This window comes from Alexandromys fortis, unplaced genomic scaffold (assembly GCF_014885135.2).
Source record: "Alexandromys fortis isolate MF-2015 unplaced genomic scaffold, M_Fortis_MF-2015_v1.1 scaffold_38, whole genome shotgun sequence".
In the NCBI taxonomy this organism is placed as follows: Eukaryota; Metazoa; Chordata; class Mammalia; order Rodentia; family Cricetidae; genus Alexandromys; species Alexandromys fortis.
Window position 1 is genome coordinate 8,272,011 of NW_026067916.1, and position 20,164 is coordinate 8,292,174.

Sequence of the window (20,164 nt, forward strand, 5' to 3'; positions counted from 1 at the left end):
CTTGAAGGCAGACTTATTGTCTGTCTTAGAAATGTTAGTTTTTCTCTTAAGTGTACTTTTGTAGACAGGCATATTTGCCAGCCATCTTCTTCAACAATGTTACTCTCTTCCCATCTGTGTTTACCCTTCAAGAAACCTCATTATTTACTTTGAATGAACATTAATTTTTGATATTGTCAGGTTTATAAAATTATCTAAGCAATTACAACATGTACATTATTCTGGATTTTTCTTTATCTTATTTTCCTTTTATTGAAAATATTTTTTTCTTACATACTATATCCTGATTATGCTTCCCCTCCCTCTACTCTTCCCAGAACCCCACCACCTCCCATCCCATCCCATCCCATCCCATCCCATCCCATCCCATCCAGATCTACCACTTTTCTTTCTTCCATTAAAAGATAAACATATTTATGAAGAATAATAATAAAATAATTAAATATAATATAATACAATAAGGTCAAACAAAAACTGACTTTCAGATGATATCATTGAGAGCATTAGATCTGTGTTCACTTTGTGTGGATTTTGGCAGGAGTAACAAAGTTATGATAATAGCTTCTATATTAAAATGTTTTAGTTTAATTTCTCTCCACGTATCATAGCTCCACAGATAGAAGTCAGATGATGGTAAAGCCCATTACTTCTTGTCAGAAATCATTGACCTTTCCTCGGCTCCATTTCACGCCTGTGAGATAGGAGAGGTGGCTATTAACACGTTTCCGCACTGGTGGCGGGGTCATCTTATTTCCAAGTGTGTGCACATTTCCCACGGAGCATCTCTTCACACGGGATTTACTGAGTACTTTTCACAAGACCTTCTCCAAATTGGTTTGTAGAGGTTTTTTTTCATGGTCTTCTCCATCAGGAATACAGTTGTTCTTTAATAAGGCAAATGTTCAGAGTAAGTAAGAAATTAAAACTCCATGTATGTGAATAATATATTTAGTAGAAGAAAGAATGAGTTGTGTTTACTGTAGTTCTTGACACAGGAGGTTTGTGCATCCATGAGGGGTTTATTTGACTCTGCACTTTGCCTAGTGAAAATAGGTGTTTTTCTAACCTTCATTGATGGAGTAATTATCTACTAATAACGACATGATAGCCCCATAAAAAGGATTGGAACGATGGTAGATATACTTACAGATGTAGACATGCTAATGTATTTTCCTCCTCCTACCAGCTATCATTTTTACACATGTTCTACTATGGTTGATATTTGAGCCTTGTCTAATATTCCCTAGTCCCGTTTCATCATTAAATTTGGTTTTAATTAAATCTTTCAGAGTTTAGAAGAAAGTACTCTGCTATCAAACACTAAGGTTCTATGATTATAAATCTATAACTCATTTGAGTATTTAGTTCTGTTCCAAACTTTTATTTGACAAGCACACACATCAAAATATTAAAGATGTAGGATAGAAGCATGTCATTAGGAAAAAAGGATGTTGGATGATCACGGAATTTCCAGGTGGACATTGATTTTTACCCTTTCTGTAAATTCATATATATGGATGGGGGTTGTAATGCCCGTGTTTAACTTTCTTTCTAGAGATACATTGACAAAGGAAATAGAACCTACACATGGACACCCGTCAATGGCACAGATTACAGGTACTGAACTACATGTATAGCTGTCTTGTATAAAGGACCGTTCATTTTCTAATATTTGGTAGCCAGTTTTCAATAGACTAGTATGAAATCCTAATTTTAATTACAAATTATTCCCTCCAACATAAAAATGATTTGGAGCCTGGTTTTCAGAATGCGGATGGTGGAAAGTAGCTAATATAATATTTAGAAATGATATCTTTCCTTAGTGACAATAGTAGTAGAGATTGATGTAATAACCATAATAATTTATAGTTATGACTTCTATTGACTCTATTTTATCTCTATTTAATCTAGTTATTTTCATTAATGTTGTGGCTTAGCTTAAAAATAATAGGGTGTTATATGTGACATAAGATAATCTTATCCCACTGAACCGTTCAATGATGTCTGGATCCCTCCCTTCTTCTATATATTGGAACCTTGACGGAGGAGGGTCATCTGTCTATGTGTTACTTTCATTGGTTAATGAAGAAACTGCCTTGGCCCTTTGATAAGACAGAAAATTAGGTGGGTGGAGTAGATAGAACAGAATGCTGGGAAGAAGGCATTGAGTCAGACACCTCAGGCAGACGTTATAGCTCTCCTCTCCAAGATGGACACAGGTTAAGATCCTTCCTGGTAAGCCACCACCTCGTGGTGCAACACAGATTATTAGAGATGGGTTCATCAAGATGTGAGAATTAGCCAGTAAGAGGCTAGAGCTAATGGGCCAGGCAGTGTTTAAAAGAATATAGTTTCCATGTAATTATTTTGAATAAAGCTAGCCGGTGGCCGGGAGCTGGGAGGCGGGAAGGGGCCCGCTGCTCCCACAACAGAACCTAAAAAGCCCCATTACTCAATAATCCATTGAATGATCCCTTCTTTCTTCAAACTCAGTGACAACTATTCTCATTCTCTCTCTCTCTCTCTCTCTCTCTCTCTCTCTCTCTCTCTCTCTCTGTTTACTTTGTCAAGACAGGGTTTCTCTGTGTAGCTCGGGCTGTCCTGGAGCTCACTTTGTAGATGAACATGACCTCACACTCAGAGGTCTGCCTGCCTCTGCCTCCTGAAAGTTGCGATTAACTGCATGCACCACCACACCCAGGCATTCTGTTCTGTTGCCTTAAATCTTCTCAGAGCTTCCTGCTTTCTCCTTGTTCCTGTGTCCCACACCCTTGGAATAGTAAAATGTTTCTTCTAGCTACTTATTACCTCCTCTTCCTGGAAATTCCACCTTTAGAATTTCATCAACCCACACCTACCCTCCAACTTCCTTCACTTTAATAGCCTCTCCTCATTCTTCCAAGACAAACTTAGTTTCACTCTCCTGCATTCACAGAGATCCACATTCTGTGTCCTTTATTTAAGATGGATCTAGATGGGTAAAGTCAGACAGGATGTATTTGCTAAGATAAATCTTAAAATACAACTAAAAACAACAGGTCAGTTTTATATCATTATATTCCACAGACTTAGAGTTAGTCTGTCGAGTCATTTGCTAAAAATTTAGCCTCATTTTCCATACACACACACACACACACACACACACACACACACACACTCATGAACTAATAGTAGGCAGTTGGCAAACAGCCCAGGTCTATAGCCCACACTTCTGCAGTACTGAGAAAGATGAGTCTCCTTTTCTCTATCTCCCCTTCTCTGATCAGCTCATCACTTCCCACTTAGTCACCAACTACAAAGTCATCTTTTGCCACTTGTACAATTGCCAGCCAAAGCTTTATATTCTCCAAGTCATTTCCAACACTACACTTAGCAGACACGACCGCGGCAAAGTATCGATAGCTTAGCATGTCAGCTAACCCCAGGTAGCCTTTATGAGGGCCTGGAGAGCTCAGCAATATAAAAAATAGAGGATACTTATATACGTCTTTTCATGGCTTCTTTTTTCTCCTCAAGCCCATAAGTTCCCTGTGCATTTTCTCTTGGGTGTGATTTTATTTTGTTCAGTTCTGTTGAAAAAATGCTGTGGTCAGGGCAAACTCTCACCAAAATACACAATGGCTTAAATGTGTAATTCTATTCTTTTCTCTTCAGTTTTAACATCAATACAGAAAAAGATCATATTTGAGTTCAATTATTCAATACAACTCCACTCAAATCTCCTAATAATTTGGAATCTCATTTACTTAAAACAAAGTCTATCATGGAATCACTTCTCTAACCCTTCTGTTCTCCTTCAACACTAGCCTTCTGAGTCTGCTGCTCAAATACACAATTGAACACTCTCTGGTTAAGCCTTACTTCTCCTCAAAGATACTACCAGAACTCTGCTTCACGGCCTTTGTTCTGGTCACTTTAAATTAAGATTACTTCCCAAGACTGAGCCTCTTGTTTATTCTGCATCTACTTTATACCTTTCCCTACTCTGCAGAGAACACTTTTTTTTTTATCTATTTTAAATCCAGTGTTACCACCTATTAGCTCAACAAAAACTCTATATGGGTTTACACACGAACTTATATACATGAGGCTTATAGAAAGATATTTAACTCCATTGGTGACCATTTTCTTAAGTTCTAAGAGGGCAGAGAGGTGATGCTTCATTTATCTCTGAATCCCATGCTCATAACACAGTAGCACATTGTAAATACTTTCGAAATAAATATAAGGTTGAAGAGTCTCAATGTGAAGAAATAGCTTTTAACTTGTACAAACTTGGAATCTATTTCATCTTGTCAAATCCGGAAAGTTATACCCCACGTTCTCTGTCATAGTTTTCTCATGGGGCCTTTGACTATGTGTTTATCACCAATCAATAGGAATCCCAATTAATTTGCTCTGACAGAGTCATGCCCAGCTATATCTTTTTATTATTGCTGTTGTTGTTGTCTTCTTTTGCTACGCCTCAGTTCATAAACATCACAATCTCTTAGGGGAACCTTGAGTGCCAGAGATGTCTTAAAGCTACAGTGTTGTTGCTTTCATAGGAACCTGTCTCCTTCTGTTCTTGGGATGACAAAGAGAATGTAGAAGAAGAAAACACAATGCTAATGTCTTGAGATATTGCATCCAAGTCCTTCTCTGTCTATCTTAGTTACATTTTAGGACACTGAAAAATACCAGAATTACGATTCTTATTATTTTACTCATTTCTATATACTGAGTGGATTGTAATATCTTGCTTTCTTCCAGGCATCTCTTTACAGTTCTATAATGCTCGTGAACAATTTCAAGTCATGACTTTCCTCATTTATTTCGATTATTACCATCTTTCAGTGTTTGAATAACCCTATAATAGCTCACGAAGATACAGAACACTGGGAAGCTCTGTCTCTTAAAAAAAAAAAAAAACATAGCATCATTGTAAAACAAAGTATTGCTAGGTAGTGGTGGCGCAGGCCTTTAATCCAAGCACTCAGGAGGCAGAGGCAGGCGATTCTCCGTCAGGAGTGAATGAGGAGTTAGAGGGGAAGGGGTAGACAGGAAATCGGAGGGAACGGGAAAAGAGCAGGGAGGGGAAACTGGTTGGTATGTAAACTAAGTAAAAAAATACGTTATTCAAATAAAACAGTTACATTAAAGACAAGATGTCCCTTTTACAGCTGAGCGTTCTGGTGTCTGATTTTCTCTGTTTCAGCCAGTTGTGGGTCTCTGTGTTCGTCACTCTCTAATGAAATAGAGACTCCTCTGCTTAGGATTGAGAGATGTGTTCATCTACAGGTATAATGACCAAGCGCAGCAGCTGCTTTAATGTTTTGTGTTAACAGAACAACAGCAGTTGGCTCTTCCCTGGGCCTCTGATCTGTTTATTCATAGGTTCTTGGCCCCAGTGGTTCCGGATATGGATTCCATCTTGTGGCATTAGCCTTACACCCAGTCAGAAAGTAGTTCCGGGTTGTTCATGCCACCACCACGCAAATGAGCCTATCTCGCTCGCGCAATCATCGCTGTAGCTTGCAGTGCTCACAAGCAGATATGAGTGTGTAATTGTCTCGCAAATGCCCTCTTCACTCAGACTCTTTACTCCCCGGGAGCACCGCACAGTGTGAGTAATGTCCCTCCTCGAGCTCAGTGTCAGCCTTTGCTCACAACATAGACCTGTTAAGGATGATAGCAATGTCACCCGTTTCTACTGCAGCCTATCTGCTGCTGTTTTACTGCCTCCATCACCACACTGGGCCCCGAGGAAGCCATGGCTGCTTGACATTGCTTGCTTTCCAAACAGCCTATTCCCTAGTCTCTGCCTTGGGCCTCAGTTCCATGCATGTCTTAATGTCCGGGCAGTTAAGTTCACAAATAACCAACAAGTATCCTATTCTGCCTGAAAATGCATGATTTGATTAAATGAGTGAAATACCAATTTCAGACACAGGTGGTTTCTCTTTTCTTAAACCTCCACCCAGCTTAGGTAACACATTTTCAAAATGTAAGTAATGACATCTTTTACTGGAATGTACTATTTCCTAAAGTTATCAACTCTGATGGGGATAAAGGATTTGAGTTGAAAACTGTGTTAGTAGCCCATTTAATTCAATTTATTAGGTATTTGATATTTCTGTGAATATCAAAACTATTACCTGGTCTCTATCATCTACCTCATGTCGCTCGCTTTATTAAACTCTAATCTCTGTGAGGAAATCAAGGAGCCTTGTTGTATTGGGTTCATATTATGAGATCCAGCAGTCCTTGCTTAGGAAAGCGTCATGGCTTTGGAATGCTGGTAAGATATTTTCTGCAGTACGTAGAAGAAATGAGTGTTGGATTGACTTGGAAACAGATAGAACTATTTTCCTACAGGGTGCTTGGTGACTTAAGTGACAATATCATGGTTTTGAAGGCCGGCACATCGTATATTTAGCGTGCCAATTCCAAAGTTGTCGCTGGGAGTCCCGTGGGTTGCTGCACCACTTTTGGTGATGCATAACATGTAACTCACGCTGACAGAGAAATACTGTGGTAGTCGTATGATATCATCGGTTATCATCGGTTTTAACTAGAAGATTCTGAGATGATAAATGCTGATGGAGCAATAAAAACGTCCTAATTCCCCTTGAGAGAAATTTGTAGGAGGCCATTTTCAAATACTCAGTAATTCTGGCCTTTTATTAATGGCAAGCGAATCAGGAAAGATTGTCTTGCTTTCAGAATGATTGTGTTGCTTGTTTTAATTTTAATCCCTGCCTCCTCTGAAGTTACCTATAGAATGAATCAGATTATAGTTTGGGTTTCCATCCCAATATCTGGGGATATGGGGTAGGGGCAGTTTAAGATGACTTAAAGGGTCTACAGGTGCTTAATAACATTCAAATTCCTGGAAAGGAACACGTTTTCTGGTTTTATTGATATTTGGGGTAACCAAGAATTATTCTTTGTGTAGGGTTTCATAGACCACCTTAGAAACACACCCATTTCTTGCACCCAGGACTCAGTGGCTTCCCTTTACATTCAAGGCATAGCAAAGATCATTGGCTTTGGCAAAGGCAGATAAGCAATCATTTCTACGTCTAACATGTGTGTCTTAGCTGAAGGAAGAAAAGAAAGTTACTTCTGACCACTACCTAAGCTGAATGAAAAGCTCTAATATGTTCATCAGGTGGTCTGTGAATTAGAAACCTCTAAAAATGTAAGGTTGCCTCAAACAAGGTGGGTGGCAGGCTTACCTAACACTCTTGGTGAGAAAAACATTCTGAAGTTGGCCTAAGATGACAGAGGAACTGTCCTTTGGTTGGGGCATCTACCGTGAGACTACGCGAGCCTCAAGACTTTGAAAAACTACTGAACTCAAGAAGTCCTTCCTCTTTACCAGCAATGTCCTCAACCATGTGACCTGTCACAGTAAATGGGTCCAAATGAATCAGATTATGTCTCTAATGGGCCGGAGTTGTCCACATGCAGACACTAGGGGTCTCGCCGTAGGACCACAGCTTTCAGACAGCAGGATTTGTTTCTGATATCCTTGTGTGTTGTGCAGAAGTAGCAATGGTTATTCTTTCGGTTTTAATCCTTGATGCGGTTTGGTGTAAAGCATTGAATGTTATGTATAATAAAGAGGGTGTGTCCAACTGGTCTGATATTTACTTTGTTTAAGTTTAAACCCTACTTCCCTTCTTTTATTTTCAATATGGAGTACATTCCTCCTTGGCTATTTTATGACTATGTTAGGCAGCTCATCCTGTCCTTGCCTCTTAATTTCCTGTCCTGTAGAGAACCTGGTGACACTGTTTAGAAACGGGGAGAGGAAGGGTTCTATTTGCCGAACGCAGTTTCTTGTCAAAGAAACATGTCCTCTGCTTTGGCGTGAGGAAGATCTTCGGACTTTCCCATGAACTTGATGTCTTTTTGGTTTTTGTTTTTTAAGTTACGTTTCATTTTTGTTTGTTTGTGTTTATGCTCCTCTTGTTTCTCTTGCAGTTTGGCCTTGGTGTTGCCGTCGTACAGTTTTTACTATATCAAAGCCAAGCTAGCAGAGACAATAACTCAGGCCAGATGTAAGTACCGTGGGGCAACTGCAGGATCCACTCGCTGTCTCCTAATGTCAGATGCGTGTGCCTAGATTTGGGGATGCCCAAGGCTTAGACATGTTAGTGGGTAATATTATCCAGTCTCCAGCAATGATTCTAACCCATCCCAAACATGCAAGGAACAAGAAATATTCTACGTGGATAGAATATGAGCAGGTACTCCAGTTGTACTGGCAGCCCCACCCCTGCGCCTGCCTTGCTATGTGCCGAGAATCATTGCGGTGCTGTGTCCTCTGTGCCTGTTGTTTTAAGGGTCTGTGAGCTGGTGTGCACCGTCTCACATGCTAATGCCAACATGATCTCCGCTCGTGGCAAAAGCTTTTCCTTTTGCTTATCTCTCCTTTTCTTTTTTTTCTTTCTTTTTTTTTTTTTTTTTCTTTTTTGCCTTTGGCCAGAATAATGTTGTGCTTGGCAGTCAGCTTGCTTTTTATAATCCAAATTAATGTCTCAGTAACTCAGATAAATTCACTTTTAAGCATCCTTTGGAATGTGGGGTAAATAGCATCAGTAACCATTTCAAGTAAGTTTTAAGTTTTATTCTGTTCTTGATGGCTAGACTTAGTTAAGCAAAATGACCATCATATCCTTGGTTCACCACTCCATAGTTACTAGCAATCTCAATTTTTTTTTCTGTTAGGCTTCACGGAATAAAAAAAATATATATACATACATCTTGTACGCGTTTCTATCTTTTCCATGCCTGTCCCTTTGCTGTTTGCAGTGGTAGGCACTTCTGTGTTGTGGAAGATTAAAGGATACGTTTGTACTGTCCCTCAATAGGTATGATGGTCTTTTAACAGCCAGCGGTTCTGCATGAGCTAGCTTTTTATGTGATAAAGGAGCGGATAACTAGCGAGTCCCTGCTCATTCGTAAGTGCTTCTGTCTGGAGCTGGCATCATCGGGACTGTGTCTGCATCAACCACTCGGCAAAAACAGACCCTTGAAATAGCCACAGGACAGAGGGGGGTGGGAGTAAAGCTGACAGAATAGAGCTTCCAGCCTTCAAAACTATGCGTTTTTTCCAAACTACAACTGTACATAAATGGACCTTTGATCTGTGCACAATATTTTTATTCACAGTCATTGAATAAAATATTGCTTTTGACCCCTTTACTTTACCCTCTTTTTTTTTTTGTTTCCCTGCTTTCTCTTTCTGATGGATTTACAGCAAAAAAGGGGAAAATGAAGGGCAAGTATTTTCTTGTTGCTCAATTTCTTTATGTTTACTACACAACATTTTCACCACTGTTTTCATTCCTGCTGGATCTTATCCTCTGTGCTTCCCATTTGCTAGAATTTTCTCCATGACTACCCGAAAGTTGGCAGCAGGACAGGGCGGGTGTACCTGTGTGTGCTCATGTAACCTCTCACACTTAAGTTGGTTTTAATTTCTTTAGACGTAATATCGTGTTTCCTTGTACATCTTTCCACCTGCCAATTCATACCTAATATAAGGTTCATATTACCTCACCAAATGCATGAATGAGTTCATTCAAAGCATTTTATCCTGTTGATAAACTACTGCACTGATATTTTAAATGAGACACTTGTTATAAAACCTACTTACTGTCCTAAGATATTTAAGTATATTAGAAGAAGGCTATAAACAACATTTCCTAGGTGAATACTGCTGTAACTGTCTAGTGAAGCTCACCCATGTTATAATCTTACTACACTGGGAAACACTGAGAATCTTCACAATTGATTTGTTTCAAGTTTAAGATATAAATAGTCTCTTGAAACTTTTCTTACTACGTACTTCATACAATGCCTCATGTTGTCTCTGACCCTGAAAGCATGTGTTCTGTATTGTTTATCTAATCTCATATCATTAAATTTTCAGATTCAGAAACCCTGAAGCCAGACAATTTTGAAGAATCTGGCTACACCTTCATAGCACCAAGGTTGGTTTTGTTGTTCTGATTTCTTCTTATTGTTGGCTAAGTCCTTCCAGAATGTCCTTAATGGGGATCAAGATTACTCAGGGTTCATTCTGTGTTATGTTGTGGAGCCAAGGGGGCAATGACTTTTAAGCTTCCAATATCTTTTTATTTATTCAGATAACAGCCACTAGGGGAGCAATCGCTATAGACGGAGTGTAGTGTGCGAACTCAGGGGCATAATGGCAGATAGGAGCGAGGGGCTTTGGTCTTCGGGAATAAAGAGTACATCCAGTAAAGGAGGATTGTCTCCTGGAGGTTGTATAGCATATACATATAAGTACATATAAGCACAAAGGTACTCCACATACACATGTAATTATTGTGGGAGCACACACACACACACACAAACTCACACACACGCACATACATATATGCCCACACACTTGAATATGGAATGCTTTTAGCTCATTACTGTGTTTATATATGCTCAACACAGAATTCTGGATGGTAGATTTTTACTGAAGAATATTTTTATTATATTTATACACTCAGCAGTATGCATGTAACATGCCACCTAGTTGGGCTGTAAGTTTTTGGCCTTTGCCTTTTCAAGGTTGACAGTGTCACCCATTGACTTTGGACCCAGGGACATTACCTCCCCAGACTGCTGTGTACGCCATTGCTGCTGGTCCTGATTGCTTGCACTGGTTTAACCCCAGCATCCTTGTCTTCTGTGTTGCCTGTCTTCCTGTGGACCAGCCGCCCCAACCTGTCCTTGAAGATGTAGTAGGGGATCCTTTTCTTGCAATACACCAGGCAGGAAACCCACCAGCTTTATGAGGTTCGCATAATGTGTAACCAAGGCCAGCTGGACTTGTTTGTTCTCCACAAAGTCATGGCAATATTGACTACTCATTAAAGAACAGGTGGTCTCTGCAGGGGCATCCCCTTTTCCAGAAGCTTTCTTCTCAGTGGGAATCCACAGCCTCTATTAAAGCTGCCATTTTGTCTCTGGCCCGTGCTGTGGGCAACCATCAGCTGCTGGGAAGGTGATGGTCGAGGGCCTTGGTGGAATTCAGGGGATTAAACAGCTTATAGAGGATAGGCCTTTGGGATTTTGACAAAGTAGGTCAGGTCTCTTTGGCGCTGGATGTCCAATGCCTTTTCTTGAACAAAGAATACACCACCATTTTGTCCTCTTTACTTCCTCTGGTTTGTTTCATTTTCATGTATTGTCCAGCTGGAGGGGAGAAAAATGCATGGTCTCACTTGTGTGTGTGTGTGTATGTGTGTGTGTGTGTGTGTGTGTGTGTGTGTGAGAGAGAGAGAGAGAGAGACGGGGTGGGGAGAGAGAGTAACATTACCTTATATAATTTGTGGGTCATGTATGCATGTGAGTGTGTAAGTATATGCACCCATGAAGCTGAAAATCTTTTTTCACTATTGCCTTCCACCTTGTTCCCTAGAAACAGGATCTCTCATTGATTCTGAAACTTTCAAATTCAGCTAGAATGACTACCTAAGAAGCTCCTAGAATCTGCCTGTCACCTCCTTCCAACTCTGAGATCCCAAGTATGCTTAGTGATGTCCAACCTTATCCCATATGTTTATGTAAACATCTTAGCAGGCAATTTGATTTCTCTCATGTAATCACTATCCACGTACATATTTTCATCCCTACTTGAAGCTTTTCAATTCTTTAGTTTTACTCCTTTTTTTCTTAATTTGGGGCTCTGTCTTTAGTAGATAGTATACAGTATCAAAATCCTACTAACGTAGCCTAAATTGTTTAAGAAAAATAGAGACAGAAGTTTCTGTTATTTTAAGTTGCACTTTATCCAGGGAAATTTTGAAGAACTAAAAAGGGTTCCTGTAGTTGTCCAGAGTTATCCTCTATTTTTGCACGTGAAAATCACTCAATTCTGCCTCTATTTGAGAAGTGGTAGTATTTGCAACATCTTGGAAAACCACAGTTGGCAAAGCTGATTCTTGACTTCGAGAGAGTCCTTCATTGTGCTGAGGATGGAGTTGATCATCTCCTCGTTACTTCTTGTATCTCTCCCTTGATGCGCCACTGTTTCAATTTTCTTAGCCCTCGCTGGTAGCAGATGCAGGATTCTCCCGTGAGCTTCATTTATTCCCACACAGAGAAGTTGTGGAGAACTGTGCCTACCTGGGCTCTCTCCTTCTGCGAGTCCATCTTCAGGCCACGAGCTATTTCCACCTACGAGTTGGGATAATGTCTCCCAAATCTCAAATGACAGACAGTTCTAACTGCTCGGAACAAGAGGCGCAAGTGGCCTGCTGACATGGCAGCAGAGACTCAAACAGATCCCTTCCCAGGCTTTGTCCGGGATTTCCACGTAGACATTCATGTGTGGTGACAGCCGAGCAGGGATGCTTCTCCAATGTGCTTCCAATTCAGTGTTGTGTAAACATTTGTCCCACTTGTTGGAAAGCTCTTCTTGTGTTGTTTTCATGAAGAAAATACTACTCTTCCAATGTGCAATCTTGAGACATGGCTGCTGTCCTGATCTGCTCCCATTTGCTGATGTCTTACACTACTTGATCCCCGAGTCTTGCCAGGTGTATCTTAGGACCTCTGTATAATTCTGCCACTCTCGCTCTTTTTCCCTAGTGCAGGCCAAGACCTTTTGGTGCTTACAGCTGGACCTGAGTGGATCGTATATGCCCCGCCCCATTGCTCCTGCTTTCCAATCCTGTTTCTGTTCTGTGACTAGAGAGAGTTTTTAAACATTGAAGGCATATTTTTCAATTGCTGCTTCCTAACCTGTGGCTCTGCCTGGTTACAGGGATAATCTGGGTCATTTCCTGTAGCTTTCAAGTGCTCTGTCACCAGGGTTCGGAGTTCTGTTGTGGTTCCTTTTCAGAGAAACTGGGAGACTGCAAACTGGCTGCCTGTTCACTGAAGGAGAGAGAGTCTCGTTTTCTCATGAACCGTTGCTAGTGGCTGTAATGTCTATTCTAGTTTGATTTCCGTTGCTGTCGTAAAGCAGTCTGCCTAAAAGCAATTTAGGAGAGGAATGGGTTTATTTACATTTCATTCCAAGTTAAAGTCTTCTATGGAGAGAAGAATGGTCAGGAATTCAAGCTGGAACTTGACAGAGAAACCACACAAGGACACTGCTTGATGGCCAGCTCCTAAGGGCTTGTTTTTCTCCCTTTTGTATATAGCCCACGACCACTTTCCTGGGGTGGGACGAACCTTCCTGCAGCAGTTAAAAGTCAACACAGAAATCCACAGACATACCCACAGGTCACACTGGTCTATGCAATCCCTCAACTGAGATTCCCTTCTTAAGTGACTCTAGTCTGTGTCAGGTTGAGAGTTAGTGCTTGTAGGACACAGTCTACGTGCTACCAGAGCAGTAGATTTAACTAGTTCTAGCACAGACATCGTGGACTTCAGAGTCTGAGTCACTTGCTGTTTTGCTCTATTTTGAAAGGTTTCCTCGTGCCTGGTCTCTCTTCTACTTTTGTTATGTATGCACAAACCCCACTAAATCCTAACCCTCGGCATCAGCTTGGGAGATGCCAGTCATCCTGCTTGTATGGATCCTGCTGATGATGTCATGCAATTCTTCATTTCCTTTACCAAAGTTTTAGTCACTTTTCATGTACTCAGTTTACTTCACAGAACCACTATGTGGCCATTTCAATTATTCTTTGACATTCAGTATTGAATCTCTTGTCCTGGTCACCGGAGAGCTGAGTAAATAGTTAGTAACCGGAGAATCAAAGAATATATACATATCATTTTAAAATCTGTATGATTATCTATAATAACTGTGTTCATATGTGTGTGTGTGAATATGCATACATGCAAAGACTAGAAGTCATCCTTAGAGAATGTTGCTCCTTGAAAGCCATCCACCTTGTCTTTCTAAGGCAGAGCCTCACATTGGTTTGGAACTTAGCCAACTAAGCCAGGCTTGTAGGCCAGTAAGCCCCAGGGTCCACCATCTCCTCTCTGTGTTGTTCATTACTCTGAATTAGCTCTGGAAGGCTAATTCAGATCTTAACACCTGCATTATTTATTATCCTAATTTGTTTTCTGTTGTTTTCATAAAACACCTTGCCCAAAAGCAACGTAGAGCAAGAAGGGAGTTATATTGACTCTACTTCAACAGCATAGTCCATCACTGAAAGAAGTCAGAACAAGAGCTCAAGAAGGACCCTAAAAGCAGGAACTGAAACAGAGGTCATGAAAGAGTCCTACTTACTGGCTTACTTTCTGTGACTGCTCAGCTTGCTTTCTTATAAAACCCAAGACTACCAGCCCAGGGGTGGCACTGTGCACAATGGACTTGGCCCTCCCATATTAATCATTAATAAGAAAAATGCACTATAGACATGCCCAGACCATCTGATAGAGGTAACTCTTCAACTGAAGTTTCCTTTACCCAAATGTTTCTATTTTTGTCAATTTGACAAAAAACTAACATAATTTAACCCTTGTTTCCTTGACACAAATGCCTGATTATTATAAACTCCCCTTTATTTTTTTTATACCTAAATTCTCATGATCATATAACAATATAAAAACCACAGTATAACTTTAAATGTTATACTGTCTTTAAATTTCTCAGCACTTAAAATCCAAGATCTCTATAAAACCCCCAAATCTCCTGTGGACCTTTGCAAAATCAAAACCCAAATTAAATACATTCTTATTTCTAAAAGAGAAGAGTCTGGGCACAAGTAAAAATAAATGAAAGATGAATGCAAAAACAACATCTATAAGTGCAAATCCAACCCTGGTGCCCAATGCTCATCACTTGGGACTCACTCATGATCTTCTGGGAGCCAAAGGACTTGAACAGCTCCACTTCTCTGGCTCTACCGTCCACAGCACATACATCTTCTCGGGTAGGCTCAGGTCAGCTCCACTCCACACCGTCCACTATCCTTAGTGGTCATACTATTATCATGACCTCTCCAATGCACTGTATTCGCTACTCTAACTATGGTTGCACCTTCATTGGCGGCCTTTCCTTGAATCTGTATCACATGTTGTCAAGGCTCAGGTTTTTTCCATGATCCTCCAAATTTCCAGTTAACTTCAGATGAGGATCTACCTTCACCAATGACTTCTGGTCTTTGTTCTGGGAGACTCTAACTCTGATTCACAGTGCCAAGCATCAACTCCTCCCCATGACCCCTTTGTGCCCGCTAAACCATTACTGTGTGGGAAACTCATATCAATTGCCACATTTGTTTACCAACTTGAGATGTGGCCTTGCCCCTGCTGGACCACAGCTTCTGTATACTGCCCCTAATGACATAATTCTTGGGAAAATTCGCTTCAGGGATGCTAGTCTCTTAATAACAACAGATAATTCTCTAGTCTTAGCATCAACTGTCCCAATAAACCAAAGGTTTCTATTCCAGGGACTTTTGTTTTAAGACATTTTTATTTATGTAAATGGGTGTTTTATCTGCATGTAGTCATGTGCACACTGTACATGCCTGGGTCTAAATAGCCAGAAGAGGGTGCTGGATCCCCTGGAACTAGAGTTACAGATGGGTTTAATCTGTTATGTGGGTGCTGGTAGTTGAATCCCCATCCTCTTTAAGAACAGTAACTGTTCTGTCTTAGTTACTTCTATTGTTATGACACATGAGCAACAAAGTCAACTATTATGAAAGAAAACATTTAATTGAGGATTTCTTAAAACCATTTCAGGGGTTTAGTCCAATATCAACATGGCAGGGAGCATGGTCACATGCATGGCCTAGAGCAGTAATTGAGAGCTACATTTTTATCTATACACGGTTTGAGAAGTTGCCTTGAGATACATAGAGATGGCATAGACATTCTAGATCTGGTGTCAAAACCTCTGAGCCTACTCCCAGTGACAGACTTCCCCCAACGAAGCCACACCTACTTCAACAAGGACACACCTCCTAATCCTTCTCAAACAGTGCCATTCTCTAGTAACTAGAATTTCAAATATATAAGCCTATTGGAGTCATTCTTATTTAAACCACCACAATAGCTCAAGTAGTAAGTGATCTCTCTCGGCCCCTTCCATAAATTCCTTGTGTGTGTGCCTGTGTGTATGTGTGTGTTGTTTGATTGTTTTAGAGCTGTTCTCTGTGTAGCCCTGGTTATCCTGAAACTCACTATGTTAACCGAGCAGGCCTTGAACTCACCTCTAATCACACCCACTCATCCCTCTTCATCCCTCACCCTCCCCACCCTACATACGCTTTCACCCCTGCTACATGCTGGGGTTAAAGCCCTGTGCCACCTCATGACTTGTTACGCCTTGCTCGGTTGTTATCCCTGGGAGACCTGTTCTTTTCTGAATGAGAGCAGAAGAGGAGTGGATCTAGGGGAGAGGGGGAGTAGGGAGGGGGACTGGGAGTAGCAGAAGAAGGGGAAAACTGCAGTCAGGATGTAATGCAGGAGAGAAGAATAAATGTAAATAAAAAAGCCCGGCACCACCATGCTAGCTATAATTTTTTCATAATATTTTTATTGATTATTTGGGAATTTCACATCATGAACCCCAGCACATTCATTTCCAAGTCCTCCTAAATCCATTCCTCCACCCTTGGTATCCCCCTCCCCCCCAAAAAAAAAGAAAGATGAGGAGGAGGAGAAAAGGACGAGTCTAGTTTGTGTTGCTCACATACTCACTGAAACGTGCTCAAAACAACTCCCCAGGGCCAACCTCTTAAAGAAGACTGAGCTCTCCACCCCCACCCCCACCAGAAGCCATCAGATCTTAATCTTTAGACTCAGGCCCCGGCAAGCCACACACTCACGGCGTGTTCGCTTCTGGCACAGTGTGCTGTGTGGTTTTCAGTTGTCACCCGTATGCTCTTATTATCTGACAACTGACTCCACCAACAAAGACTTCATTCAGCGTTCCTCGGGAATGTATCGTTTAAATGATCTCCTCCGTTGCCAGTCTCACTCAGTGTTCACACTATCACACAATATCTTTTGTTATTATCATACAGCAGAAGAGTACATAACAACTTCATGAGCTGTGCCTAGGGAGGGTGGGGTCTAATTGATTGGTCTGAACAATAGAACCTTTCTGTTTGCCGATGCAAGTCAAAATTGCTCTCAACTTAGAGTTCGGTGACAGGAAGAGGTGACAGGCAGGGTGTCCACCTGGAGAGAGGGTGAACTAAGGAGAAACCAGAGTTCTCTGGCATTCCTGGCCAGTAGCCACAACAGAACAAAAGACATTTCCAATACTGGCCAAAGAGAAGAGTGAGAACTCTTTGCTTTTAGAGCCTCGGCTCCAGAATCTCTCTGGTCCTTTGCTGTTGGTCAGAAAGGACACAAATTCGTTATCTGAAGACACACTGTCTCGGGGTTAGCCCTTCGCCAGTCAGATGCCCACCTGTGGCTTCTCTGAATGTCAGCTTTCTACCCTTTTCCATTTTAAATGCCTTTGTTTAAAGCATTTTTCAATTAGGATAAAATCAAGTCAGACATGTTTTTAAATAATAAAATGGTAGTCCAGATATGGTTTGAATACTAATTCAGAGGGTTTTTTTTTATCTATTCCTTCTAAAATCTTGCTTTCAGCTTCTAGCTTGTGAGATAATAATTCAAATTTAATATAGATGTTTTTGACTTCAGGGCTACACTTCTGAAACAGCAAAGCCTTTTGGGCGAGTCAGATTTAGCTTTCTTGACAACCCAATACATTTACATTGTGAAAACTTTCTAAACTTTGTCTTTAAACTGAGTTTTTCATAGCAAGATTATTGTATCTAAAATATTAAGCATAATTTTTAAAATGTGTTAAGTTGGTCTCAACCAAAATTATATAGATTGCCGTGCACTGCGCCCCCATGTCTGCGCTCGGTGCACTATTACCCATTTCGCGAGCTTCGGGAAAGGGAGCTGGAGGTTGAAAATACAGACGCAGAGACAGACTGACACATGCAGACCTTTTAACACTGATACCAAAAGCCCCAAGAATGCTCCCTTTATTGTGTTCGGGGCAGATTATATAGAGATAGCCACTCCCCAGCCAAACCCACCAGAAACCACTCTCCTGTTGTCAGGAACTCCTGAAGGTCTCGTGCTCAGAACAGCTGTAGGCACTCAGATCAGGGGAAAACAAGTTGTTTACTAGAAATTCAGGATCTGGGGTCTCACTGCTCCCAACAATAGATTTTTTTATTTTTCAACTAAAATTTGTTATAAACCAAAATTTTTAATTTTGGTTTTGAAGCTCTGACTCTGTCCAGCTTCGTTGTTAAGGGCTCTATGTTTAGGTGTTTGCTTTTCTTCTTGAGCTATTTACCACTTCTCCCTTGTCCTGAATGCTAGCTGTTTCTATTGGCTGGATGAGCTTGCTTGATTGAATAGTGAGCTTCACGTAGTTTCGTTGTCTTTATGTGTCCTATATTTCTAAATCAGGACTGTAAGATTTGCAGAACTTGTTAGTTCCACAGTCCTGTTCGTAGTTTCTGCAGAGTCCAGCTATATTCTTAGTGGGAAATAAATGCTGTTGGCCCCCTTTGGCTCTTTGCAGAAGCAGTGCAAGCTGATGGTCTGTAGAGAAGCAACGGTTGCTATTGTAAGGTGCTTATAGGAGGGCAAGAGACAGTTTCTCTAGCAGGCTTTCTTGAACCGCCAGCCCCCGAATCATGACACAGAGACTTAATATTAGTTTTGAATGTATGGCGTTAGTTAGGCTTTTCCCACCAGCTCTTAGCACTGATTTCAGGCTGTTTCTCTTCATCTACGTTTTGGTTTTTACCTTTCTTTCATTCTGTATGTCCTACTTGCCTGCTTTCTCTGCGTCTAGCTGACTGATGGCTGTCTGGCTGAGTGGCCCCTGGCATCTCCCTCTCTTTCTCCCTTGTTCTCTCTTTTCAATGGAGATTATTCCTTTGCCTAGCTATTGGTCAGTTATGTTTTTATTAGACCAATCAGGTTTCTCGAGACAGACAAAGTAAAACAAATGCAGCACATCTTTATGTAGTTGAGCAAATGCAGCCTAAACAAATGTAATACACCTTTACATAGTGAAAGTAGCATCCTGCAACCTAAGCAAATGTCATACATCTTTACATAAAGTAATACAACACGACAAATTCTCTTTAAATTATCCATGACCTGAAGCAATAAAAATTACTACCTTTCTCAGTGCTCATCTTGAAAAGGGGAAATAGTCCTCCACGATGAGGAATCAGTTCTACCACATTCTAGAGTAACCCAGCTCATCCAAGGACAGCATTGTGCAGGCCATCTTCCCTTTTGCTTTAAAAACAATGCTATTTCATGTGGGAGATGACAGATAAGCCACACCCATTCATGGAAAGACACTCAGCAGACAATTTTCAGTAATGGGTCAAATGAGCCCTTTACCAAGAAACCTCTATCTAAGCTAGGAAGCAGAGGTCAGATTTGGAGGAACTTATATCATTTCTGTGAGTGTGGCAGCATCCTGGTACAGATTTGCGTTATCTGGTGAGTTCTATAATGATACGAATGATTTGGGTTTGACTAATGATGATTCAGAAATTATGCCTAAAAATTACCACACTTTTCTAAGTAATCAATTCGTGATATTATAAATTTATCCAAAGTACAAGGTAAACATTGGCTTTTAATAGAATATACAGATTTATTGACATTTTAAATTCACTTACTTCAAATCAAAAATTGCTAATAAGTTTTGGTTATTGAAAAATAAAATGTGCATGACTGGAAAGGACTATTACAATAATTCTATTTTACACAGCATGGTGGTGGTGTAGGCCTGTAATCCCAGGATGTGGGAAGACAGAAGTAAGAGGATTACTCAAAATTGGAGGCCAGGCCGGGCGGTGGTGGCGCACGTCTTTAATCCCAGCACTCGGGGGGGGGGGGGGCTCTCTGGGAGTTCGAGGCCAGCCTGGTCTACAAGAGGTAGTTCCGGGACAGGCTCCAAAGCTACAGAGAAACCCTGTCTCGAAAAACAAACAAACAAACAAACAAAAAGACTGGAGGCCAGCCTCCACTACATAGCAAATTTCAGGGCCACATAGTAAGACCCCGTCTCAAGAACACCAAAAATTAAGCAAACAAGCCAAGATCCCTTTTTTCCTAACTGTCTATTTTGGAGGACATATTTTCTTAATGTCCCTCAAAATAAATCAAGAATTTAAGATATCTGTAAATATGTAAAAACATTGCCATATATTTTTAACCTTAA

General features: G+C 40.8%; 1 protein-coding gene across 1 annotated transcript in view; it reads left to right on the forward strand.

The window, feature by feature from the left end:
* Positions 1-20,164, forward strand: part of Cacna2d1 (calcium voltage-gated channel auxiliary subunit alpha2delta 1) — a 347,097-nt gene that overhangs the window by 301,448 nt on the left and 25,485 nt on the right. Inside the window, exons 21-23 of the mRNA XM_050139771.1 lie at positions 1,556-1,617; positions 7,972-8,048; positions 9,926-9,986. Coding sequence (XP_049995728.1) covers positions 1,556-1,617; positions 7,972-8,048; positions 9,926-9,986 — 200 coding nt within the window. The remainder of the gene's footprint in view (positions 1-1,555; positions 1,618-7,971; positions 8,049-9,925; positions 9,987-20,164) is intronic.